Source organism: Limanda limanda, chromosome 20 (genome assembly GCF_963576545.1).
Source record: "Limanda limanda chromosome 20, fLimLim1.1, whole genome shotgun sequence".
Taxonomy (NCBI): domain Eukaryota; kingdom Metazoa; phylum Chordata; class Actinopteri; order Pleuronectiformes; family Pleuronectidae; genus Limanda; species Limanda limanda.
In genome coordinates, this window is record NC_083655.1 from 8377853 (window position 1) to 8396666 (window position 18814).

The 18814-nt window shown below is 46.2% G+C and overlaps 1 protein-coding gene and 1 non-coding gene across 2 annotated transcripts; one reads left to right on the plus strand and one right to left on the minus strand.

Annotated features, from left to right (window-relative positions):
* Positions 1 to 470: 470 nt before the first annotated feature.
* trnar-ccg (transfer RNA arginine (anticodon CCG)) lies at positions 471 to 543 on the plus strand. The gene has a single exon. It is a non-coding gene; the product is annotated as a tRNA-Arg (tRNA).
* Positions 544 to 9064: 8521 nt separating this feature from the next.
* topbp1 (DNA topoisomerase II binding protein 1) lies at positions 9065 to 18254 on the minus strand. The gene is made up of 28 exons (XM_061093822.1): positions 17956 to 18254; positions 17621 to 17714; positions 17406 to 17540; positions 17163 to 17306; positions 16471 to 16652; positions 16168 to 16361; positions 15900 to 16076; positions 15617 to 15783; positions 15366 to 15529; positions 15029 to 15267; positions 14598 to 14917; positions 14293 to 14465; positions 13907 to 14118; positions 13445 to 13764; positions 13161 to 13346; positions 12955 to 13070; positions 12724 to 12847; positions 12095 to 12253; positions 11908 to 12004; positions 11611 to 11812; positions 11309 to 11526; positions 11060 to 11202; positions 10863 to 10959; positions 10304 to 10467; positions 10048 to 10176; positions 9851 to 9940; positions 9539 to 9700; positions 9065 to 9296 (listed from the first exon to the last, which is right to left on the minus strand). The coding sequence occupies exons 2-28, from the start codon at positions 17705 to 17707 to the stop codon at positions 9168 to 9170; spliced, it is 4530 nt and encodes a 1509-aa protein (XP_060949805.1). The 5' UTR covers positions 17708 to 17714; positions 17956 to 18254; the 3' UTR covers positions 9065 to 9167.
* Positions 18255 to 18814: the final 560 nt, after the last annotated feature.

An 18814-nucleotide genomic window follows, 5' to 3' on the forward strand; every position in this document is an offset into this window, starting at 1 on the left:
CACATTTCTGCAGGAGATTACTTGTGTGCGCCCGCAGACGACAAAATGTGTGCGTCGCAATTTAAAGGAGCGTTCCAGTGGTTTCACACGTTGTCGATCACAAATCACTTTGTGCCGCACTTCACGACTACCAATGTTTAACAGCAGATTTAATTGGAGATGTTTTCTGTCTACAACGCATCCATTGTTTCCCATTTTATGACTCTAGGAAAAAAACAAAGGCCTTTTGTGATCCATCCAAGTGTGCAATAATTTGTTTTTAATTACATAATTGTGTTGTGGCCGAATGGATAAGATTGTAAATAAAAAACGGTCAGAATGAGGTAGGACTGAGACTGGAAGATTGAACCATTGAAACTCCGGTTATTGGACGATCCGTTCTACCCCCTGAGCCACAGTCACCCTAGAGAGGAACAGTTCTGACGTTCAGAGTAAAGCCGATTCAGGACATCGATATCAACAAGTATCTGGACCCAGTGGCCTAAAGGATAAGGCATCAGCCTCCGGAGCTGGGGATTGTGGGTTCAAGTCCCATCTGGGTCGTGATATCTTACTTTGATAACGATAATAACATTATAAATTAGCCACTTTGGGTAATAGATGGAAGCTGCACCACAAACAAACAGTGTTGTAAAATCCCTGCAGCTCTACACCTCATCTACTACAACCAGCTGCAGAGTCTTTACAACACACTACGCAACGACTAGTGTGTCAGAATAATTTGAATACAAACCCAAAATGTCAACTCATCTCTTCTCCCCGAGGGAAAAGAAATGAGAGTCACTCTGGCAGCTTCAGACGCAGATTCATTTGGTTCACAGGAAGTCTGGATGTGGATCTGGGTCCAGAATCAAGTGGATGTATAAATGTGGAAGACGCTAAAAATACTTCCATGTCCATCTGTCCAATTATCACCTGCTCAGATTTAGTTGTTGCCATGTTGCTCTTCTCTCTCCAGCGTCACCAACGGTCGCCATGGTGATGTACAGTATCTCTCACCAACACAAACAAACAAACACAGGACAAAACCCCACTGTCTTCCTCTGTAAGATGCAGCTCTGCGTATGGAAATTAATTTGCAGGGGCCGACACCCAGCTCCATCTTTTTCAGTATAAACACTGTCTCTGATTACTAGAGATCACTACAGCTTTCAGGAGCAAAACCATGTGACACCCTCTCTAATTTGGGGTGTTTTGTATTTGCCGACTTCTCTCAGCGGTGGTTAATGTGATGATAACGATGAAATGTCACGTTGGGAGAGGACGACATCAGAAAGCTGCTTTAGTTCCTCACATGTCGTCTAACGGTTCCCTGGAGAATCCCTCTTCATGTGCCTCTGTCACGAGGAGCGTTTTGGCACGGAGCAGGACTCTGTCGCAGTCCGACGAGTCCTCCTCCTCTTTCTTCCACCTCCTCCTATATATCGCTGCTCACCTCATGTGACCTTGCTGAGGACTTGGCTCTGTACACGAGGAGCTTCGGCCCCTGCTGCTCTTCAACCCATCAATCTGAGTCTCCAGCAGCCATGAAATGAGCCATATGCGGCACGGGCGAGAGACGGAGAGAGAAATAATGCTTCTACACACTCCAGAGCTCCAGATTTCCCTTTTTTGAGGCTCGACTGGGACTCAAACGGATCAAACAAGGGGAAGTGGAAGTCACACATTCAAATGCTGGCTTTGGCTTTTACAAATACTGAGGGTGTGTGTGTGTTTGCATACTCGGGAAAGGAAAAGGCTTCGACTCGGGGAGCAGAGCAAAGATGACCAGGCATTAAAGACAAGATAGGAGAGCTGTTCTCCCCGTCACCTCAATCCTCCATAACAATTAGTTGCTGACAGTGACAGAGGAGTCCAATAATAAGCTCCACCCCGGGGAAGGGACTCTTCATTCCACAGCATATGGTGCCAACCTAATCTGCTCTGTCACACGAGCCTGGCCAGGAGCAAGGTGTGATTTCAAAGGATCGGACTGAAAAGTGTCAACATAAAAATAACGAACGTGTGGTGTAAACAGAGCACAATTTATAAATGAAAATATCTTTGTGCTTTTTACAGTTCCAAGGAAGTTGCCAAGGAAACCAGACACTCGAAGCGCTCTCTCTCTGTGCTGGTTTGATTCGCTGGCCCGGCGCTTCTCTGGCGGAGACGCTGGTGATTTTGCTTCCTCGTTAGCCGAGGCCGCGACCTGCTCGGAGTAATCCTCCCTCGTAGGTGAGCCTCAGACTGACACCTGCTACTATTGTCCCCCTTCGTCACATGACCCCCAGGGGCCGGCCCATGCTGGGTTCTGGTAACGGGCGACTTCTCCTCCCGCCAGACCTCCTCATAATCCTATTAGCCTCAGTCATCTGCACTGCATTAAAAATACGTGCTGATTGATCCGACAACACAATCCCTCTGTGTCCCGAGGCAGCCGAATCACTTCTCACACGTGGACACGACACGACTCCCGTGAGGTTGAACTCTTCCCCAGGAGCTTTGAGAAATAATCATGCATGAAAGAGTATTAACGTGATTCTCAGGTGTTAACAACATAAACTAGACCTCCACCAATAAATATCAAACAAGCTGCACCAAATCTCACACACTCATAGATATCAGTCCCCTAAATATGACAGATTTTAATCAAGATGCATGAACTATTCCCAGGGAAATAGATGAAAACTTCAGAAAACATCATGAAGTTTTGTGTTAATCCGTCCAGTGGTTCTTGTGTATTCTTGCTAAGCAACGAATGGACTGGGAGGAAAATAGTTTCACCTCCTTGGTGTAAGTATAAAAAAAATCCCTTCTCAGATATAGAGAAGGAAAATAACAAGTGTAGAGGGACTGTAACTCTCAAGCTTAAAGGTTTTGTCTGCAGAAAAAAAGTAGTTTCATAGACCGAGGAAATAAAAGACCAGAGTTAAGCCCAGTCTCATGACTTCCTCTTACAAAAGGCACCAGAGAATCACATCAGAGCATTTAGAGAGAAAAAGAAACTTGAAATATATCCACATATTTAAGTGGATTCATCTCCTGATTAGAAAATATTACTGTAAGATAGAGTCACATATATTCTCTGTCTTAAGTCACAGGCTTATAAACTCCTGTGTGAAGGAATGTGAACCTTACGACACTGAGCTCCATCGGATCATCCTGCAGTTACATGTTCCACCACAGAGCCGCTCTTTGTTGAGATTAAAGCTGAAATACAGACTGTTCTCTTCTGAGCAAATCTGTGGTATAAGTTTGGTTCTTTACTTTTTGGAGGCCATCCTGTTTTCCGTGTTCACCATCTGAGGTTAGCGTGTTCGTGTCATAGTCTGTATAAAGATGGAGGACACGTCAGCTTCTCATAAATGAAGCCAATTAAGTCTTGATCACCTTCTGATGGTTGGCTGCCCCCGCCTCCTCCTTCTCCTTCTCCTCCTCCTCCTCCTCCTCCTCCTCCTCCTCCTCCTCCTCCTCCTCCTCCTCCTCCTCCTCCTCCTCCTCCTCCTCCTCCTCCTCCTCCTCCTCCTCCTCCTTCTCCATGTTAGTAGACAAGACATGGATGAAATAAATTCTTCTCAAAGACGGTTTCTGATTCTTTCGGTAGTTCTTATGTTTTATGTCCATTAATCGCTTTCTGCTCTGATATTGGCTCCGAATTAAGTCATCGGCACAAGATGGCAAATTTAAAAAATCTGGGATATTTTGGCTTCATGTCTTGATAGTGGGAGGGAGTGGAGATACGTTGTCCATCTTTATAGGGTTATGGTTAACATGCTAATATTTGGCTAGAGGAAAATAACAACGCCAAGAAACAAGTGATCACTTTACCTAGTTTCCCTTTTCACATTTTCAATGGAAACCAACATCAATGAAGTGAAACTCAGTCACAGCTCAATCATTCTGCAGTCGATCAAAAGTCTGGACATTTTTCCAAAGCTTTAAAAGTGAGCGGCTTCATAGATTTCCCATCTCTCCGGGGATCTACGGTGTATTAGCTTCGATCAAATGCTCCCAAAAACCTCCAAAGCAACAGCTCAGAAGTCACCTTACATAACTCCTGTGCTGAGGCTCTCTGCTGCAGAGGAGCTGCCGGGCCCTCGGGTCCCTCTTGGCACAGAGGGTGACCATCAGTGGGCGGGGGTGCAGATCGGAGTGGCATGGCTGCAGCGGAGGAATGTGAGGAATTCCCCCTGTAAACACCTCATGCTCGGACGGTCACCACTCTCTCTCTTATCTCGCCGTGCCCATCGGCCCCTCTAATCACCATAATGGTTGGTTATTCATTACCAGGTCCCTCCCTCTCTTCTTCTTCTTCCTCTTTCTGTCTGTCCTGTGACCCTGTGACCTCTGGTCCTCCAGTCGTGGCAGGTGACACAAACCCCAGTATGTTGTTTACCTGTTGTTTACCTGTTGTTTTATCCCCTGTGATTCCCCCAGAGGGCAAACCCGCCTCCTCTGATACCACTGTACAGTAGAATGGTTTTCACATGTCAAGACCTTGAGAGAAAGAGGTTTTTCTGTTTTGTTCTGAAGCCGAGCGGTTGTGCAGAACCGGCCCCGACTCCTTCTGGTCCGGTGGGAACTCTCTTTATCTGATAGGATCATAAGTGGCTTTTTTTTTATTTCTCTTCGTGGTTGAATAAAGCGGCTTTCGCTTGTTTTCCAGCGCGGACCCTCCCCCTGTGGTTCCTGTGTGTGAGCCCCTCTCCCGGCTTAAATGAAAGTAATTTCGAAAGCAGCTGAGCGCCTTTGTTCGGGCTTCGTGGCATTTAGAAAAAAAAACGCAGGGAAAAAGAAAAGAACCAGACACAAGCCGGCTTTTGCTGAGGTTGAAATCCGGTTTGGGCCACTCGCTGTTTGGTCAGGCCGGAGGAAGGTGCGAAGTCCATCCTGAGCACATGGTGTGTAGTTTGAGGGGGCCCACGGGGGGGGGGGCTGCATTCCTCCTCATGTACCACTCTCCAGCGGACATGACGGATGCTTATGTACAAGCATGAAACCCAAACGTTCCCAGCAGCTCAGACTTTCTGTGGCAGGAGGCCGACACCAGATTTTTCCATTTCCCTGGAACGTCCCTGATAACTTTGTTTCAGGCTCCGGACGGGAAACTGATATTTTCCGAGTGTGTTTCAGTTTTAAACGCAGACTTTTCCTGACGTTTGGTGATATAACAGCAGCTGCAGAGATTGTTCTGCTGCTGAAGATTCTTCCTCATGTTGACAGTAGATATCTCAGCACATAGAGGAGGGGATGAAACGTTCTCGTGGACTCTTCACCCTCCGGTCGGCAGGATTCGTTATGAGCGTGACCTTTGTGAGGAGGCGTGAACAGCAGCAAGCAGATTATTCTCATTTTCAATTATTCTTCTGACAAACTCCTTCTTTCTGTCCGATGAAATCTTCCTGACAACTGATGACCAGAGCCCAGAGAAGGTTTTAGCTTTTTTTAGCCAAGCTAGTTGAATAGCAATACATATTACAACAGGTGTTAGACGAAGATGAACGCTGCAGACTTTGGTGATCACCTGATCCTCCAGTGAAACCTTCAGCTTGACATTTGGATGGTTTGTCATGAGATACAAACATCTTTGTTCTGCTTGGGGGGAATTTTACAATCTTTGACGATTCGTTGTACTTCCCCTAAGGCCATCATCAGATCCACACTTTACTTTGTCTCATACTTTGGTTTCAGACTATACATCTGCCAAAGTGAAACGCCAAAACAACTTTTGGAATTGATTGCGATGACATTTCGTCTGGACGCTCATTGGGTCAAGAATCCTACAAACTCTGATGATGCCCAGATTTTACGTCCAGTGCAACCTTCAGATTGACATTTGTGTCTTTTGTCAAACGTCTCTACACCTTCTGTCATGAGGCTTATCATAAACATCAGCATTCTGCTTCGGATGAACTTTAATAACATTGATGATTCTTTGACTTTTAACATCAGATTCAAAACTTTTGACCTCAAACAATATCAATCAATTGGTAATTACTGATTTCAACAAGCAAACCTGCCACCAGGAGAAAGAGGAATAAGCAGCTATGGCATGAATCATCACCATGGACCAAAGTCACATGACATTTCTCTGGTTTTATCCACGAGCTCCATGCACCGAGCGTCCATGTCCTCATTACTGTTAAGTGCTGCTCTCGCATGTCTCCTAATACCCATTCACAGCATCACAGCGTGTCAGCTCGCCCTGAGGAAGCTGTCAGACACATATGTCAATACCCCCACTGACCCCCCCACCCCCAAAAACCACTGCACACAGCACTGGAGGATTGTCCCCCCCCATCTCAGAACAAAGGAGGGGGGGGGGGGGGGGGTTCTGTGGAGAACACGCAGCCAAACATTCCTGTCTCAATGGGGAGAGTGGCCGGCAGGTTCAATTAGAAAACACTTTAAACTGTGTTTCTATGTGAAGCCTCTGTTCCTGGAGACAAAGCTGCAGCTCCCACTATTCAGATGGGATGTTTGGTGACGCCGGGCTTGTTGCTGGTGGTCTTTAGCTTCTCCTATTATCTGCTTTGTTGCTGCCATGTTGGCCTCAGACACAAAAAACACTTGAAGGGTCCACTCCGGGGTGGAGATCTTCAGGTTGGGAGATTTATGTCTTTCACTCTGCTGGGAAAACTTTATAATCTCAAGTGAAGCCAGTAAATGAACTGAGGTGACAGGAAGCAACATGTGAGGAGTCTTTAGCATTTTATGAACTGTCACCTAAAAGTCTGATGAAACAGTTCAGACAACATTTTGACTATGAACCTACATCTTTGGGATTTGTAGAGAGAAAATGTTGAATTCCACACAGAATATAATCAAATATACCTTTCAAATGAAAATGTGACTTTCAAGGAATCTTCTCCAGCAGCAGCAGCTCAACTTCTGATGAAGACATCTGTCCCTCTGTCCCTCTATCCCTCTCAGTATCTATCTAAATGCATTGATCCTCAACTTCTTATGAAGACATCTGTCCCTCTGTCTCCCTGTCCCTCTCGATATCTATCTAAATACATTGATCCAGCTCTGATTTGATGGATTCAGATGCAGTGTTGGTCACACGCAGCACTAACAGAGATCTGATGCTTTCCTCTGTGACCGTCATGAAACCTGGAAACCTGTCAGCCAGGATTTTGGACAAATCGGAGGCTGAACCTGATCAATCCGCTGAAGTGGAGCCTGAACCAATGAGTCGTACTCACCTATTAACACACGGTGCGTCGCAGCGTCGGGTCCTGGTCGTATCCGAGGGGAAATGAGGACTTCACAGCCTCCAGGTGCACATGTTGCGGTTCAGCTCTGGGGGATGTGAGCCAGTGGAGACCGGGACGAGGGGCTGCAGGAGCGGGCTGTGACGCTGGGTGCCCCCCGGGCCCCTGGATGAGATGCGCAGGGTGCCACCCTTCACTGGACCTCCGGGGACGCAACTCTCTCTCCCTCTCTCCTCTCTCCTCTCTCTCTCTCTCCTCTCTCCTCTCTCTCTCTCTCGTAGATAACGGGACGTGCACAGGCTCTCTCTCCTCCTGGAAGCTGAAGATGAAGATGAAGATGAAGATGGATCCTCCGTTGCCACCCACGACAGGAGGGATCGTGTAGCGAGTGCACGGACTGGGAATGTTAATGAGGACTGCTGCAGAGTTTCCTCCCCGAGCGGAGACTCATGCTCCCTCTCTCTCTCTCTCTCTCCCCCTCTCTCTCTCTCCCTGTCTCTGTGTGTGTGTGTTTGTGTGTGTGTGTGTGTGTGTGAAGCTGAAAGTTGCCTCACTGAGGAGGAAGAGCAGCGGGATGAGGAGCGATGGAGGCGTCAGTGAAACGAGACTCCTCCACCAGGTCACCTGGAGAGAGAGGAGGAGGAGGAGGAGGAGGAGGAGGAGGAGGAGGAGGAGGAGGAGGAGCAGCTCACCTCCAGGAGACACCTGTTGAATGAGAGCAGCTCAGAGACATCCTGACCCCGAGAGGACAAACTAACACCAAGTGCATGAGATGTTGAAATGTCCCCTTTACAATATGTCTCCTGTTATTGTGCAGCTTCACATTAAAGCTGCAGGAAGAACAGAATGTTCTACACAGACACTAAACATGAATGTGAACAGGTTGGATGATTCTTCCTGTTTTAAATCAATAACTTCTCACAAAATACTTGAAATGCAACAAATTGCTTGGTCTTTATTTCATTATCGTCTAAAATGCTATTTAAAATACTGTTTGGCTCTTGGTCATAGATGATTTGTGAGTCGTGCATACAACCATTTTCACATGCAATTGATGTGAACTTGTAAAATAAGATATAGTATGATTTTAATTTAAATCCACTCTTACATGTACAATTTGTGCCCTGAGGGACTCCTAAATGTTATTTTTGTGCAAACCTCTACAAGTGACCTATAAGATAAACATATATATGTCCTCCTCTAACTGAGTCACCTCACAAACAGCAGCTCAACACATGAGTCTGTCAGCTGCTCCTCTCCACTCTGAGGTTAAACCACTTATCGTCCATATGGATGGAAACTGGGTCGACTGACACCTTCGAATGAAACTGCATCACTGCATCAAAGCTGTGAATCAGCGGCAGGTAAACAGAATCTGTTGTTTACTTTCCACAGGAGATGAACAGCCGATAGACTAATCACTGCGTGGGGAAGAGCGTGTTTGTTTTAACCATGTCTTAGAATTTAAATGTATTTCATGAGTCCATGATGACGTCTTTGTGTTAATAAAGGAACAAGAGAGCATCAGGAGAAACACAACAGCTCCTAAAGAAATCTAATGATTACTGAGGCTGCTTTTAATTTAACAAACAACAAGAACAATAAGAGACATAAATTGAATCAATAAAATAATTGCTTATCCTGAATTCTCTTAAATAAAAGAGGAAATACAGCTTCTGTTGCGGTTCACCTGGATTAGACTGTGAGGATCCATTGCCCCCTACAGGCTGGAAAGCACCATTGCACTCAATTACAAAACGTGACTCAACATTTTCTGCAGACCGTCATTGGGTCGTTCATCACAGCTGCAGTGTCACGGTGCAGCTGCAGTACTCTCCAATATGGAAACGACAGAATACAGGAAAACAAACAGTGCTATATTTATTTTATTTATATACATGACATTTTGTATAAAAGTCTAATTTTACGATCTTCTTCCCAGAGGATCATGGTGACGTATGTTCAGGAGTTTCAGTTCAGACGACTCTTTTTCAGCCGGGACGAGTCGGCGGCGGCTTTGCGTTTACGTGACGGCGTGTCGGGGGTTTCCTTCGGTCGAGCGTCAGTCAGGAAGTACGGCTCGAAAGGGGGAGTGGGCTCCTGGAGGGAAGAAAGAAAAAAAGGGCCGCGTCAGCACAATAATGTTAAATTCTCAGCAGTATTGACACTGACCTAAAGCCTGTGGAGTAATTTGACTTCAAAAGAAAGTTGTGTGATATTCTGGAAAGGTCAAAGTATCTCATACACATGGTTTAGTTGTTTTTTTTGTACACTTCTTCAACCATAACCATGAGAAACTACTTAAAGAAACCTCTAGAAGTGAAGTGATTGTGTGTATTGACCTGCATGAGGTAGTCTGCGATGTACTCCGGCTTCAGGCACGTGACTCCATCCGCTGTGGCCTCTGATACGTCCACTCTGAAGTCTCCAGGCTTCAGGCGACTGAAGTCAGCAAACAGGTGAGTGGCCTCTTTGTACAGGGAGGGAGAGGGACTGGGCAATACCTGGACAGGAAGTACAGACAAGAAACGGAACATGAACCTTTTTGAGTTTACAGTTTCTTTGAAGGACACATTTTCGGACTGAGCAACTGCACGAGGGGGAGAAGGATACGTGATTTCAGATATAGGACAAAAAATAAAACAAACACCGACCTTTGCTCCACCCGACTGCAGCAACCGCCTGAAGCCGGATTCTCTGTTCTGGTCGATGTTCAGCATGACCGTCCATCCACTGAAGGCACCCTGAGAAATACAAAAGGTTCGTTTAGTGGATACAAATGTTTCAAACCAAATCCATTTCAACTGGAAATGAGCCCGGTTGTGTTGATATTGTGTACGTGTGTTTGTACCCCTTGTTTAGAGCATCCCTGCAGAGCCTTCCTCCAGCGCATGGCAGCCAATGCCAGTCGTCTCTGCTGGGAGTTGATGGAAGGCAACGCGTCCAGGATGGAGCTGCTGCCCCACTCATAGTCATCCTCCTGGAACAAAAACACACACAAGGGAAAATCCAATTTAGAATTAAAAAGAAAACACTTTTCATTGATGATCTTACAATATTTGAGGGAAACTAAACAAAAACTTTGAGTCTCAATCTTCAATTCTGACCTGGATGAAGCAGCCCACGGATCGACAGGCCTCCAGGTACGACCGGTGCAGGATCCATTTCCCAGCTGCCATTGCTGCCAGGTACTTCTCATTGCGCAGAGGAGTCCCGACGATGATGTGGGAGCAGCTGGGGTCAAAGGACTGCTTGTCCAGGACGACGCCGCCTAATGTGACGAAAACATAAAGAGACAGAAGCTGAAAACACAACTATACAGATGATATGCTACACAAGCCACAAAACAGATAATACATGATTAATTCATAATCATCTAACTGTTGCATGTCCATGTCAGCAACGTGCTTAATAAAGACATTCATCTCCACTAGCTGGAAACGGCATAAACAAAAATGATCTGTTCCTATTTGTTCTTGATGTTTCAGGATTTTCTCTCAAAGATTCAACTTGTCGTGACCAGTGAAAACCAGATCTGATCAGGCTGTGCTTTTGGTGGAGGAAGGTGGATCTTCCTCTTCAGCCATCAGGGATTAACTCCTCTGACTTCAGGCCTGACTCGATGATGAAACGGTGTTCGAGCCCCAATTAGTTGAAAAGACTCACCCAGCTCCTCTATGAGGTGACTGTAATCAATGCGTTCCTGAGGGGTGAGAGAGGAGAGCTGGAATCTGGGTGGCTGCTGTTCTTCCTCTGGCTCCTGCTGAGGGAAAGAAACATCTTTGACTGTAAGAGACGCTACAAGGTTCATAGTACACAAGGCATGATGAAAGTTAATGGTTTGGGTGAGGAAGAATCCGTACCTGTGGCTCTGGTGCTACTGGGGGGTTGGCGAGGGGGAAGGCGATGCTGGGGGCTTTGGGAGTGAGGAGGTCGTCCTCAGGGTCTCTCGATTGAGGGGTTGAGACCTTCTGACCCATTTGCTGCTCGATGACATCACAAGCAGCTGCAAGAGGACAGAGCGATCATAGTGGAAGTCATGTGTCTCCATTGGTTACATTAAAGGCTGAAATTACTCTTTTTAGTCAGTGCAACCCTTCCTGATGTCTTACCCATCTCCACCAGCTCCGAGTCCGTCATGGAATCCCCGGTTTCTGCCGTGGGGGGAGGTGGAGGTGCGAGGGTCTCAGAATGCTGCGAGGGGCTTCCAGGCCACTGTAGGTTGTCAGCCAGCTTCGCCCGCTCCTCCCTGGCTGTAGGGTCGTCCCAAACTATCTGCTCACTCTGAGAAGGCTCCGTGTTGATGTCCATGGCTGCTTCTCTGGAAACTCTGGAGTCAGGACACAAGGAATAAAGACTTAACACGCCTGGAAGATGGATGCCAGAGGTTTGCTTCACTACATGACTCCCTTACCTCAGGGCTTCCAGAGTACGCCTGCTCCCACTACGTCCCGCTCGGCTCCAGTCGGGGGTGCTGGGCCTGGAATCTGCCGCCCCGGACCCCTTCCTGGTGAGTCTGACTGAGGTGCGCCTCCCTGTCGTCAGCTTGGTGGCTGACATGATCTCCTGGAGCTGCCTGTGCAGGTTCTCTCTCATCTCCAGAGTCTCGGAAATATCTGGAAAAAGGGGAATAAATCAAATATATAACTATCTTTATTTAAAAACGATTGCATTTATCATGTAGCAACAAAAGCTTTAGAAAAACACCCACCGCTCCTTTCTGCTGTTTCATTCATCTCATCTTGATGGACACTTCCATCACTGACCCGACGTAGGTCTGTAGCTTCTTCTGTGGTATTGTGCTCAGCCTGAGGGATAGATCGTTTTAAAACATACAATTAATATAAGATATTGATTCCCATGAGAAACAGACGCAGACTTTACATCATTAAACTCACTTGGTTATCATTGGTTTCAGAGAGGTTTCTGAGCTGTGTTCCTCTTCTGGGTGTAGACCTCTGGGAGCAGTTGGGCACCTGGCTCAGGTTGAGGCTCATCTTGGGGTTGTAGGTGAAAGGATACAGAGACTCTGAGACGTGCCTCCCCTCCTCAGCACACTGCACACACAGCACAGGTTGACTGTGAGTGGACGGAGCACACAAACTCACAAAGACATAAATAAATCAAACATCTCTGAGGGGAAATAGAGCTGAAACTCCAACCTGTTGATGGAATAATCATTATTTTATTTTAAATGAGCTGAGCAGCAGGAGGCTCAAAACTAAACCTACCATAACACAAATATGATGAGTAAAATATCACTTGATTTACCCTTTTAATATATACTTATATTTTTTAAGCTTGTTTAAGAAACATAAAAACATATTGTCCTAACTTTTAATGAGTTTGACATGGCAGCTAAAAAAGACCTTGAATCTTGGCCCTGCTCTTTTCCTTTGTGGTTTATGAATGGGAATTAATCAAATCTAAAGTGAAATTTGTTAACCCTACAGCAAAGAGAATCTGTCGATGGCTCCCTCAGGCCTTGTGTGTGTGTGTTGTGTATATTTGCTGGTGGGACACGTACAGCCTGCAGCCAGGACTGGGAGACCACATGCAGTCCTCTCTCCTTCACGCCTCTGTATTCACGCGTGTTGTCTCCCACACGACCCTGGTAGATGTAGTGTGTCACTGTGTCGTCACACACCCACCTACAAAGAAGTTAATGGAAAGAGGTTATGAGCTGCGGGTGGGCACTGTGTTTTTTCATCCATATTCATGTAAGAACTGAGGGTAGATGGGAACATGTGTTGAATACCTGAAGTCGGCTCCAAGCGAAGCGGCGATGGCGTTAAGTTCACTTTGCATTTTGCTCAGTTTCTTTCCCACACAGATCACAACACCGGTCAGGGGAGGAACATCTTTTTCTGGAGGCTTTAGAAACAAAATTGGTGTTAAAAGTAATAATTTTCTGTGTACTATGTGGTAGTTAGAGTGTATGGACTGTTTTTCAGACTGTTTTACCTCGTTCTCAGTTGTCTTTGTGAGCTGTGGGCTCGCTGAGACTGCCTGCAAGTCTGAGGCCTGACCGCGAGAGCTGTTAGCCAGCGCCACCTTCAGGTTCCTGTTGATGACATCAGTCAGAGGAGTCTCCACCCTTTCTCCTGGCTTCGATCTCCCAGCTGGCGTCTCCAAAGCTCCTAGTGCATCCTGTGTGTAAATGAAACAGTCCATGAATTATCTTTAGAATTTTGAGTCTAAATAGAACTCATATTTCTTGCGCTCTGTTTCCTTCAGTCAGTCCCAACCTGGACATTAAAAGAGGGCCTGAAGAGCTGGTCTCTGCTGAGGAAACGAGACGGCGTGTCCAGTTGCAGGGACGGCTCCTTTTGAAGTGGGTTCCTCCTGCCGCCCTCCTGGTTCTGTTTTGGGGTGCTCATGTTGTCCTTGGGCTTCATCTCGTCCAAAACCGAGTGGAACACTTTGCTCTTGAAGCGACCTAAGTCAAGTGGGGTAACGGCCTTGCCACCCTGGAAACCCAGCAAGGGGATCTCTGGAGACGAACGAGCTGGAGGCGGAGGCATGGTTGGTTTCTGAGAACCACCAACGAAACTCTCATCATCTCTCTCTGGGGAATGAGAAAATAGTAATTCTCAGCACAGAGAGATCAAGGAAAATGGAGCTGATCTTTCGTCTTTATGTGCCATATCCTGCCCATGCTAATAAAAAGTATTTTCTGAATATCACAGAGCTACCAAGCTCATTTCCACCTGGTGACGGTGGCAGGTCCACTTGAAATCTCTCCTCCTCTGCTCTCCGGCCGCTCCGAGCAGACTCGAATATCCAGCGCAAGGTGACGGCAGGAAGCCCCCATTTCTTTGCCGCCTGGTACTTTGTGCCTTCAGGGCTCTGCAGCACCAGATGAGTGCTGGCCAGCATTCCTTTCTTCTGGTTGGCCAGACGCACAAAGTAATCCTGCACACTGCAGGGGGGAGAGAGGAGAAGATGGAGATTTAGCATAAGCTGTTCACAATGAGAGAATAAGCCACATGCGGGTAAGTGCTATGCAGCAGAGAGAATTCATTTATTAGAGAACAATGTTTAAACGAGGTAAATTTAAAGTAGAAAAGTCTCTGTGTGAGTGCCTTAGTCATACTTGGCTCCGAGATGCTTTGCCAGCTCCACCAGAGACTCTCTCTCTGCTCCGGTGAACTGGCTGACGGAGAGAACACAATCCTTGAGAGGAAACCGTCCATCCATCACAGGAACAGGGGTGAAGAGAGGGTTGGAGGAAAGTGGCAGAACAAACTCTTTCTCCACACACATGGCCTGAAAATGAACAAGAGCAACATTTAACTGTCAGCTCTACTACTTCACCGGTTGACCAAATCTAAACGATGCATTAAGAAGATCCCACGTCCACCTGTCTACACAGGACAAGAGAAAACAGTGTGATCTTACCAGCCAGGTGTCAGTGACCACCTCGTCCACTGTGGACTCAACTGAACAGCCCAACAGCGGCACCACAGCGTAGTCAGCCACAACCCGGGTGCGACCCATCAGCACCCTGCCTCCATGCTCCGTCACCAGCAGAGACAGCTGGGTTTCAGCCTCCGTGCCAAAGCCCACGAGAAGGAAACACTTCCCGACAAACAGTCCTGCCTCACTAGCCTCCTGCGAGTCTGACTCTGGTCCTCTGGTCTGGTTCGGTGCCCACGGCTCAGGCTCTGCCATTGTGGTCGTGGACCTCCTCCTCTCTGGTTCTGGTGGGGGCATGTCCACTGGCGGAAAAAAGACCAACAAGATATAACCAGCAGGGCTTCAGGTGTCTTGAACATTCACTTAATGATGTAAAATTACACCAAACACACACAGAAAACCGCTCTACATACCTATTGTTGGGTCATCATCCATGTACTGTGATAACATATCCTCATCTGCTCGCATGGGGGTTTGAGGGCTGGCTGCAGGGGGAACGAGGGACGGCCGGGAGCTGAGAGTGCGACGGCCCGGCACAGTTACAGAAGCTGCAGCAGGGGGGAGACAGTCAGGGTGGAGGTAATCTGATTCTGGGAGTAAACTGCCTTTGGTGAAACTGTCCAGCAGCCACGGTACTGTAACTACATGAGGCCTGGGAGGAAAAACAGAAATAATATTAGTATCATTTAAATTATTCTTGGACTGGAGGCAGTAAACATCAAGAAGGAAATGAATCCCTGTGGTTCAGACCTATGAGTCACTTTGGAGAGGAAGCTTTGGACGTCCTGGTCCAGTTCTCCCATGACCACATGTGTGAGTTCTTCACTGGGCTGGTTGAAGCGTAGACCACCTGCTGTGTTCACAAGGCGCCGCAGTTTCTCCAGCTTCTTCCCCGGCAGGCCACACAGATACAGCTGAGCAAGATTGAACACGTGGAATTAATCCCCTGTTTTTTCCCTTCACATTATTGGTGAAGAAATTATATTGAATGTTTTACTGACTTTACAGCCGTCCAGTATATCATCGGCTGGACAGACGGTGAAGTCCAGGTTATCTATCGGGTCTGGAGCTTCCAGGTGGCTGATGGTGTTGTTGGTCAGCGCCGTGTCGTTTATCGTCACGCTGGCGTTGACAGAGATGTGGCTCAAGCCCAACAGAGATGAACCCTCTAGTGTTAGAAAAAAAACTGCATTGTAATATCTCATAGGTCTAATGCTGCCAATTAGAAATGGTAACATTACATTATAAAAAGTAGTAAAAAGCCCTCTTGCATCTGTGGCTCACCTTCCTTCTTGCTGGAGCCTGTGGGGGTGGAAGTGTGCTGTCGAGTGGTCTTGGAAGTGTTGCGCTCCACCGTGTACCTGCTCTCGTCCTGACAGAAGCCCTTCTCGATGCTGTCAAACAGCCAGTGCAGAGACACGCAATACACGTTCCACTTCCGAGCACACTCGTACTTCTGACCTGTTACCAAATACAAATACTCAGAATCAAACCGAGGGCACAGCGAGAGTGATTTAATCAGTTTGAGTTGTTAAAGCTGCTGGCGACTTACCCGTTGCTTCACTCACGATGAGGTGTGTGCACTCGTTCATTTTGAGCTGACCCGTGTAGTTGCCTCCGTGCTGCTCACAGAGCCGCTGCACCTCCTTCCGCTCGTTGCTGGAGAGGCCGGTCACACACACAGCACAGCCACGCAGCACCGGGCACAGATAGTCCTCAACGGGTAAATCTGTGTACCTGAAAAGACTGAAGGAGACAGAAAGATTATAACCTGCTACCATGCAGCCAGGTTAACAAATCGTGTCATGCAGATATCACTAAGCCTATGTGAGTGCAAACCAAAGTGTGAGTGTACCTGTCTTGAGATTTCTCCCAGCAGGCTTTGACCCACAGGGGCAGAAGGATGGGTTTACCCAGGCTGGCAGCTACCAGGTATTTCTTGCTGCCCACCTCTCCGGCGATCAGGTGAGTGACAGACACATTTAGGTCAAGATAGACCCGTCCACCCATGAGCTGCACCAGATCCATCACCTCAGTCTGGAGAGAGAGAGAGAGAGAGAGATAAAGAGTGTAATAAATTGCAATTTTATACACTCTTGACTGTGGGATTGGCTGGCTTTTTCATAAATGCTATTTTATGTAATTTCCTACTAGCTCTAATGCTACTATGTGCTAATAAACTTCTATAATCTCCAAAACATGCTGTCACCTGCATCAGAAAGCTGTTGCAGGTGACACCAAACATATCCTCACATTATAACATATACACACATATCTGCTCTGTGACTTGTACTGTAATATACATATATACATTTTTTTATATAACATACAACAGCCCACACACCAATGTTTTGAATGTGAGATAAGAATCTTGTCAGTGTAAAAACAATCAGTACCTGATGGTTAAATGAGATTATTCAGATTTTGTCCATCACTGATTATCGATCTATGTTTTACGCGTTTATCATTCACACCCTCACAAATGTGTTTTGCATATTTTCCAACTGCTGATTTCAAAAGAGCAACAATCACACAAAGTGAACCGACCCGTGCTGCTTTGTCCAGGCTGGTGCAGGAGACAGTGACGTCGGCCATGCTCATGTTGTAGAGGGGCTTCTCTGCTTTGGGGACACAACGCTGCTGCGGCAGGCAGAACAACACCACCAGGGGACTCACCACCCGGCAGCCGAGCTACATCACCAGAAACAAGAGAAAGAAAAGAAGTATTATAGCTTCTCCTCTATTCCTGAGAGAGTCTGGATTCAGGTTTTTCCCGTGTGGAGCTGAGACCTTCTTGCAGTGCAGAAAGGCCGGGGAGGAGAAGGTGCTGAACACAAACAGGGACTCGTCCCTCTGGACCATCTGCAGAACTGTGTCCTCCTCGATGCTTTTCACGTACTTGTCAGACTGCAGCTCCAGAACGGCCTGAACACAACAACACAACAGTATTAATATTATGATCACATCCCTGACTACACACCAGGAGATGGAGCAGGGTGGTTCACCTCATAGGCTTTGACGGCATACTCGGACTTTGGACCTGGACTTTCCACAAACTTCACGATGAAGCCTTCCAAGTTTCCTTTGGACATGATGAACCTGGAGAGGCACCAGGGAAAAGACATGTGGACATGATAGCATTAGCCTGGTAGCAGCTGGATGACAACAATGGTGGTTTACAGAGAATCCAGAGACTCTGAGAATCTGTGTAAAGCAAATATGAAACAGTCTATAGATATATATACACACTGAGACAATGTTATACACACAATCTCGACGGTTCCTGGTTCTATCGTCTTGTATAATTGATGTTTAAATGAGCAGAACCGGATGTACTCACCTCCTTTGAATGGACTTGTGCTGTCAATAAATACAGATGTGTGACAGTAAACAGTCCAGACTGTTGTCATGGAGAAAGAGTTACACGTTTTTCATGTGTTGTCGATAAACTCTCATCGAAATAAACCGGTTTCTCTGAGGCTGCTGTCAAACTCCCAGGGAAAGAGCTGCTTAGCTAACATTACAATAAGCTTTACGTTAAAATTACATTACAGAAATATACGTTATCCTTCACATATTTCACTGAGTTACTGACTTTTATAATAAGTTAAACATAAAGAGTTGAGCGGAGATGGAATATTCTCCTTGTTGATATTATTCGCGCCTTCGTTTCCGTAATTTCCGGTGTTCACTCCTAACCTGACCGGAAGGAGTTTGGACTCCAGCGTGGAAAGGTTCCGATGTACAGTTAAAAGGCTCAATAACTAAAACAAGACATTAATAGTGTTGTGTTATATTTTGCATGATGTTGTCTGTGTATAAAGGCAAAAATAAAAATACACAACGACTATTGATGTCCTTTGTCTTGCACAGTAAGAGTAAATAAGTTTCAATATAAAACACCACAAATATTAATGTTTATTTACAGCCATCAATCAAGCTATTCATATTATTTATATTCATTAAAATTAATATGTAAATTAAATATCAATTAAAAATCCATCCAGACACGTCTTTACATCAATTCACTCAACCTTTAATTTTGGAGAATTATTCTTCATAATGGATGATGCTGTACTTAAAATATATATCTAATAAGAAGTTATTTTTAAATCCTTTTAAACATATTGCACCATTGGTAATTATGTTGTCAGACAAGTTGCTTATAGCAATAGCATTCATGAATATTTGTACAAAAT